A 7,620-nucleotide genomic window follows, 5' to 3' on the forward strand; every position below is an offset into this window, starting at 1 on the left:
TGAGCAATTTATTACGGAATTTGTGCCGAGAGAAAACACAAGTGAGAGAGGTTAGCGGAGGCACAGAAACGCAGAGATGACTCTGTTGAGTCTACACGGTTCTCATGTAACGCTTAAGTCCAGCCCTCCGCTGTCTGAGCGCACTAAGCAATACAGATCTCCGTCTGTGTGACAGTTGCAGTAGCGTTTGACAAAAAAAGTCGGTTAAAATGGCAGAAGAGGCTCCAGCACCCGCCGTCGCAGCACCAGCCAAGGCTCCTAAAAAGAAGGCGCCAGCCAAGCCCAGAAAAGCCGGACCCAGCGTTGGCGATCTCATTGTTAAAGCTGTTTCAGCCTCGAAAGAGCGGAGTGGGGTTTCTCTCGCCGCTCTTAAGAAGGCTTTGGCTGCTGGCGGCTACGACGTGGAGAAGAACAACTCCCGCGTCAAGATCGCTGTCAAGAGCTTGGTAACTAAAGGCACTCTGGTCCAGACCAAAGGAACTGGCGCATCTGGTTCTTTCAAGCTGAACAAGAAAGCCGAAGCCACCAAGAAGAAACCAGCCAAGAAAGCCGCGCCGAAAGCCAAGAAACCTGCAGCCAAGAAGCCCGCAGCCGCTAAGAAGCCCAAGAAGGCAGCAGTAAAGAAGCCAGCTGCGGCCAAGAAGTCCCCCAAGAAGGCAAAGAAGCCAGCCGCCGCTCCCAAGAAAGCCGCCAAGAGCCCCAAAAAGGCCAAGAAGCCCGCAGCGCCTAAGAAGGCGACCAAGAGCCCCAAGAAAGCCAAGGCAGCCAAGCCTAAAGCGGCTAAGCCTAAGACAACAAAGGCGAAGAAGGCAGCTCCTAAAAAGAAGTAGGAATAAGCTGTAACCTGAAAAGCTTGTCCAATCAACGGCTCTTTTAAGAGCCAACCACTGATTTCTTATGAAGTATAATATTCCATACTTGTGTGTTGTGAAACGGAAACTAGAGCATTGCAGGTCTGCAGATAGTCAGGGATGACGCTGCTGTCTCCTATAAGCAGCAAATTAAGATAATTGTGTATATATCGAATGTCTATGTAAATATAAATGTATGATTTGTTCATGTTCCGCAAATGATTCGTCCCCGTGCGTTCTTAGAACAAACAGACATGTTGACACATCACAACACAAACATGAAAACACATTGGTAAGGAGCGTTTATTCTCCTGTGAAGAGCCACCCACTAATTTCTTGTAAGGCATAAAATTCCATATCTGCGTGCTGCTCCACGGCGTTGTGAAACGGTAACTAGAGCATTGCAGGTCTGTAGATAGACAGGGACGACGCTGTTGTTTCCTTCCATAAAGCAGTAAATATGAGTGTATATAACAGGTATATGTAAATATAAATGCATGAAGTTTATCTTACGTATATGATTCATTCCCGTGCAGACAGGTTGACCCGTCACACCACAAACACGATAACAAATTGGTAAAGAGGGTTTGTTTACCCTCAGAGTTAAAATCAAGTTCAGAGTAGCTGGAATGCGAGGGATTTCATTATAAAAGTCCGCTTAAGACATCACTGTTGTAGGGAATGGAAAATTGTGTTACTGACATTGTTACTGAAATGAGAGACGTATATTAAGAGCAAATGATGGAAACTCGTGAAATGACTGGACTTAAAGCTCTGGAATGTACATTTTGTCTGATCGTTTACGTTAATGAATTTCGACGAGGTTCACGAGTTGATAAACGAATGAAACATTTTTCAATTTCAGTGGATTTGGTGTTTCCTCTGGCTAGAGCGGGAACTTTGGAAACAGGCTCGAAGCAGGGATGGTGTGGGTTGGGTTTGCTTGTGAAGGCACTGCGATGATTGGTTGACATCACAGCAAGACACTGGCCAATCCACGGACGGCAGCAAATCCAATAAATGCGTGCCCCCAAGTACAGTGTGGTATTTCTGACTAGTTTTTGACTACGTCTACAACAGCACAAACATGAGTGGAAGAGGAAAGACCGGTGGCAAAGCCAGGGCCAAGGCTAAGACTAGGTCGTCCAGGGCTGGACTCCAGTTCCCCGTCGGTCGTGTGCACAGGCTTCTGCGGAAAGGCAACTACGCCGAGCGGGTTGGTGCTGGTGCCCCTGTCTACCTTGCTGCCGTGCTCGAGTACCTGACTGCTGAGATCTTGGAGCTGGCCGGTAATGCTGCTCGCGACAACAAGAAGACTCGTATCATCCCCCGTCACCTGCAGCTGGCTGTCCGAAACGACGAGGAGTTGAACAAACTGCTTGGCGGAGTCACCATCGCTCAAGGTGGCGTGCTGCCCAACATTCAGGCAGTTCTGTTGCCCAAGAAGACCGACAAGCCAGCCAAGGCCAAGTAAAGTGTGCAGAGGCGATCTGCTCGCCCCACCCCCAAAGGCTCTTTTAAGAGCCACACAACTACTCCCGTAAAGAGAACAAGTTGTCATTACTGTCTCGCATCAGACTGAGATGCGTTATAATACACTACAGATTAAGCTACTGGCCGAATTGACTAGCGTTTCCTATACAAACATATATAAACTTTTACTTTGTCAACGTCAAACCAAGAGCCGCAATTCGCAATTCAATTTCGGTTGTAATAAAATGAAACCCACGGTCCTCTTCGAAATGGAAATTATGACTGGGTGTATTGTCAAAACCGAGGGAAGACACCCGCTGTCGTCCTCATATGAAGGTATAGTTTGTCACAACCGTATCTTTAACCTCTGAATCAAGAGCGACTCGCCATTTTATGTCTGGTACAAGGTATCAAGCACCAACGTTTCTGTTTCTTCCACAAGTTGTACTGCACCTTTATGTTAGGACAGCATATTCACGTTTACAGATGTTTCCTTAAATCTGGGCAATATTTATGGGTCTGATTTTTGTTTCAAGGCTGATCTACACTCGCGTGGAGAGGGCTTTCGTTCTGTAATATGTAAAAAGAGGAAATTAGAAAGTACACTAGGGACGCGCGCTTGAAAAAACAGGGGCGGTTCTACACAGTTTGAATTAGGCGGCAAACAAATGCAGAGAGCACAAACGGTTCTAGCATCGCCCCCGCACTGGTCCTCGTCCAATCAGAGCACACAACACCGCCCTGCCCAATGAGTGAGCGCTGTCTCAAAGCTTTATATAGCCCTGTTAGACATAAGGTCGGCACAACTTTGCTGTTAGTAAAAGAAGATAAACCAAGAAGATGGCAAGAACCAAGCAGACCGCTCGTAAATCGACTGGAGGCAAAGCCCCCAGGAAGCAGCTGGCCACCAAAGCTGCCCGCAAAAGCGCCCCGGCCACCGGTGGCGTCAAGAAGCCTCATCGTTACAGGCCCGGCACCGTGGCTCTCCGAGAGATCCGCCGTTATCAGAAATCCACTGAGCTGCTTATCCGTAAACTGCCCTTCCAGCGTCTGGTAAGGGAAATCGCTCAGGATTTCAAGACCGACCTACGCTTCCAGAGTTCCGCCGTCATGGCTTTGCAGGAGGCCAGTGAGGCTTACTTGGTTGGTCTGTTCGAGGACACCAACCTGTGCGCCATCCACGCCAAGAGAGTCACCATCATGCCTAAGGACATCCAGCTGGCCCGTCGTATCCGCGGCGAGCGTGCATAAATTTAAGTCATACCTACCCCAAAACTCAAAGGCTCTTTTAAGAGCCACTTCATTCGTTTAATAACAGACCAAATATTCTCAATATACTCCATATGTTCATGGAATGAGTGCTCCCTAATGACAAGCTCTCTTTTTGCATTCGGGGACACGAATAAGACATTTTTTCTTGCCGGCTATGAGAATTAAGCCAGGGGGTGCCGTCCTGTTTTGTTTGTGGGCGTGTAAAGCCCTTTGAGACTTTAACCGGTGATACTGGGCTCTAAATAAATGTGAAACGCATAATACAATGATGAACATTCCTTGTATTCAGATGTCAACGCTTATGTCCCATTACGCCTTTGGAGTAAAGCTTTGTCTCCACCTGGGGGTCGCAGTGTATCAGTTGAACATGTCTTTATAGGTGCAATATTCATTTAGAATAGTGCACGTTTTTGTCATTTAAAGTATCAGACTCATTCTTTTCAGTATTTCAAAAGAACTTGTACATTCAAATTTGAAGAAAGTGTATATTACTGTACAATGATCACAAGCTCTATAAAGGGCTTTATAGAAGACTACTCCTGTCAACATTATCGAAAGTGACACGTTATGCCCAGCCTAAGGGAAACTGAGTATAACATAAAGCGACTCCCCTCTTTCCCCACTCCCAAGGTTGACCCATGCCACAACGAATACAGTTCACACGCAAGTGATTTATTTACAAAAAGGTGATAGTGTTAGTGTCGGGGTGAGCACGGCCAAAACAATAAACAAAACAATATTAGATGCATAACTAAATAACCTATTTCCCAAACTAAAGAAAATACATGTGGCTTACCTAACTCCCTTACGCAAAAACAGGAGAAAAAGAGTAATCAACAAAAAGAAAGGATTCTCACGCCCTACAACTACCCAGACATCAGGAGGGGCCCAAAATAGGGCAGAGATAACAGACCAATCCCCAGCCTCTACCTGCAACTCAACATATTAAAAGAGGCAAAGAAACATATGGGGGAAACACACCAGACAGGGGGAACAGCACCACCCTCAGACAGGGGGAGAAAATCAACAGCACACAGAAAAAAAACAAAAAAAAACAGTAAAACAGTCTCATGACTCACTGTCATAACACACATCACATTCACATCAAACCGTATCTTATAACATGTAACAAACACACACACACACACACACACACACACACACACACAGACACACACTTGTCTTAATACGGTGACCATTGTTTGATCCTCGTATACAAAATAAGTTGATGAATTTAGCTTTTTATGTGATGCCTGATACATATAGTTACATTACTAACTGTTCTTAACTAAGGCACACACTGTTTGGATGTTGACGTTGATGCTCCCAGAGTACAGGAAACTTTTTTTCCAAATGGAGTTTGGAAGAAGTTGTGCTATGATAGTCACTGTAAATCGCAGTTCAGAACACAGTGTGAGTCACAGCATCCACTCACAGTGAATGAGTAACTCCAAAGGGTCAGAGGTAGGTGACCTGCGATAGAGGAACATTATCATTCTCTGACTGTTTTAATAACACAGCCGTACACACTGCCACATAGGATTTTTCTCAATATTCTCAAAACTCTTATACTGATAGTATAAACAGTTTGTATAATAGTTAAAAAAAAATGTAATATATCTTACTGAAACCAAAAGTACTTGGCCTTCTTTTCCAAATCAACATATATCTAATGAGGTCAATGGCAACAAAAACATTGCATGCACATGCCCCTTTTGGTTGGCATAGATTGTTCAATCAATCTGATAAAAATGTATTTTTGGAGATATGATCACAACATATAAATGTATAATTTTGCATATATAAATTTTCAATGTTTCACCTTTTTGTGTTTCTGTTGAAAACGAAATACAACATAACCAAACTCACGCACACACACACACACACACACACACACACACACACACACACACACACACACACACACACACACACACACACAAGCAAACAAACAAATAATAGGGTGATTAAATGGCACAAATGCAGTGTTTAAAAACATACAATTTTCTCAACAATTCAAGATTGTTAATTTAAGCATTTTCAAAACAATTTACATAAGTCTGCTTTGGCCATATTTGAGTGATCTGCGTCTGGTCTTATCATAGGATCAGGGATCCCCAAACATCTTTTCCGAGAGAGAGAGAGAGAGAGCGAGAGCGCAATATGCTATCCATTTATAGTCACCGTAATAAAAAAACACATCCTGAAACCACGAAGCAAAGGATTAAAATTAAAAACACAGTTGCCTTTCCACGCCAGCTTGAGACTTTATTGGTGGAGCAGTGTGTTTTCAATTCACTTTTAAATGTTGCTTTTGTTCGAAACAATTTTTCTAACTGCTGTTCTCAGCAGAATGTACAGTTTATACATTGTGCACAACACCTTATACTGAAAAAAAAAAAAAATAAATAAATTGCATGCTTTCAACTTTTTTCCTTTGAGGTTGATTTAGCCCTTATCAGAAAAAGAGTTTAGTCGTTTCAACCAGAAGTGTCACAACTTAGATAAATGAATAATCCTTTCAACAACTGAATCTGTGCTTACACGTTGACTAATTCGGCATGTCTTGATTAAGAGACCAGATGCATGGGGAGATATGTATTTTACAAGAATGTAAAATTTTAGCTTCTTCCACTTATCATTTACAGCAAGCAATTTTTGTTACTTGCCATCCAAAATGTCAATCAAAAACCACTCCCACTGACAAACTGAGCCGCTCACACAAGAACTGACATATGGTTATATGAACTTGCTGTCTTAATTTCAACTACTGAGCAGAGGCACAATGTCCTCAGCTGGTGGTGCCGGGCGTGGAACGTGCCCTGGTAAGCCAAGTGGTGTATTTCTGGCTGTATCCGTGTATTGGCCCTTGGTATGCTGCTCCAGTTCAGTAGTAAGGTTTTTCGACAACATGCTAGAATTCACCGAAAAGAGGTAGATTATGTCTGAGGAATAAAAAAAAAAAAAAAAAGTAAGAGTCAAAATTTAGACTTTAATGTCTAGAAACCCCTCTCGTGGGCCCACCACCTGCGAGGGGAGAAATAGGGGCCGGGTGCGATGCCACACGGGTGGCAGGATGGGGCGAGGGCCCCAGCGGACTGGACTTACGGTGCAGAAACTGGCTTTTGGTACGTGGAATGTCACCTCTCTGGGGGGGAAGGAGCCGGAACTTGTGCGGGAGGTGGAGCGATACCAACTAGATATAGTTGGGCTCACTTCTACGCACAGTCTTGGCTCTGGAACCAAACTCCTGGATGGGGGCTGGACTCTGTCCTTCTCTGGAGTTGCCTGGGGCGAGAGGCGGCGGGCAGGTGTGGGGTTACTTGTTAGCCCCCGACTGAGCGCCGCCGTGGTGGAGTTTGTCCCGGTGAACGAAAGGGTTGCCTCACTGCGCCTTCGGGTTGCAGGGGGGAAATCTCTGACTGTCGTGACGGCGTACGCGCCGAACGGCAGCTCAGAGTACCCAGCCTTCCTAGATACACTGGAAAGTGTCCTAGTGAAGACACCATCTGGGGACTCTGTAGTTCTACTGGGAGACTTCAATGCTCACGTGGGCAATGATGGAGAGACTTGGAGGGGAGTGATTGGGAGGAACGGCCTACCTGATCTGAACCCGAGTGGTGCTTTGTTATTGGACTTCTGTGCGAGTCATGGATTGTCCATAACGAACACCATGTTCGAGCATAAGGTAGCTCATAAGTGTACCTGGTACCAGAGCTCCTTAGGCCAACGGTCGATGATCGACTTTGTAGTTGTCTCATCAGACCTGCGGCCTTATGTGCTGGACACTCGGGTGAAGAGAGGGGCAGAGTTGTCAACTGATCACCACCTGGTGGTGAGTTGGATCAGATGGCGGGGGAGGCTGCCAGACAGACCTGGTAAACCCAAGCGCATAGTGAGGGTGAACTGGGAACGGCTGGCTGAGGACCCTGTACGGAAGATCTTCAACTCACACCTCCGGCGGAGCTTCTCCCTGATCCCGAGGGAGGCTGGGGACATGGAGTCTGAATGGACCCTGTTCAGA

At 45.5% G+C, this 7,620-nt stretch overlaps 3 protein-coding genes across 3 annotated transcripts; all 3 read left to right on the forward strand.

Annotated features, from left to right (window-relative positions):
* The first annotated feature begins 209 nt into the window (after positions 1-209).
* On the forward strand, positions 210-830 carry LOC115825073 (histone H1-like). Its single transcript, XM_030788834.1, has one exon. It carries the CDS (start codon positions 210-212, stop codon positions 828-830), a length of 621 nt encoding a protein of 206 aa, XP_030644694.1.
* A 182-nt stretch (positions 831-1,012) lies between these two features.
* Positions 1,013-3,575, forward strand: LOC115825088 (histone H3). Its single transcript, XM_030788852.1, has 2 exons — positions 1,013-1,033; positions 3,162-3,575. Exon 2 carries the CDS (start codon positions 3,165-3,167, stop codon positions 3,573-3,575), a length of 411 nt encoding a protein of 136 aa, XP_030644712.1. The 5' UTR covers positions 1,013-1,033; positions 3,162-3,164.
* Positions 1,939-2,325, forward strand: LOC115825080 (histone H2A-like). The gene has a single exon (XM_030788842.1). The coding sequence runs from the start codon at positions 1,939-1,941 to the stop codon at positions 2,323-2,325; it is 387 nt and encodes a 128-aa protein (XP_030644702.1).
* Positions 3,576-7,620: the final 4,045 nt, after the last annotated feature.

The sequence above is a fragment of the Chanos chanos genome, chromosome 12 (assembly GCF_902362185.1).
Source record: "Chanos chanos chromosome 12, fChaCha1.1, whole genome shotgun sequence".
Taxonomy (NCBI): Eukaryota; Metazoa; Chordata; class Actinopteri; order Gonorynchiformes; family Chanidae; genus Chanos; species Chanos chanos.

Bases quoted from the DNA above. Each gene is read 5' to 3' on its own strand.
- LOC115825073 (XM_030788834.1), top strand. From the start codon at position 210: ATGGCAGAAGAGGCTCCAGCACCCGCCGTCGCAGCACCAGCCAAGGCT.
- LOC115825080 (XM_030788842.1), top strand. From the start codon at position 1,939: ATGAGTGGAAGAGGAAAGACCGGTGGCAAAGCCAGGGCCAAGGCTAAG.
- LOC115825088 (XM_030788852.1), top strand. From the start codon at position 3,165: ATGGCAAGAACCAAGCAGACCGCTCGTAAATCGACTGGAGGCAAAGCC.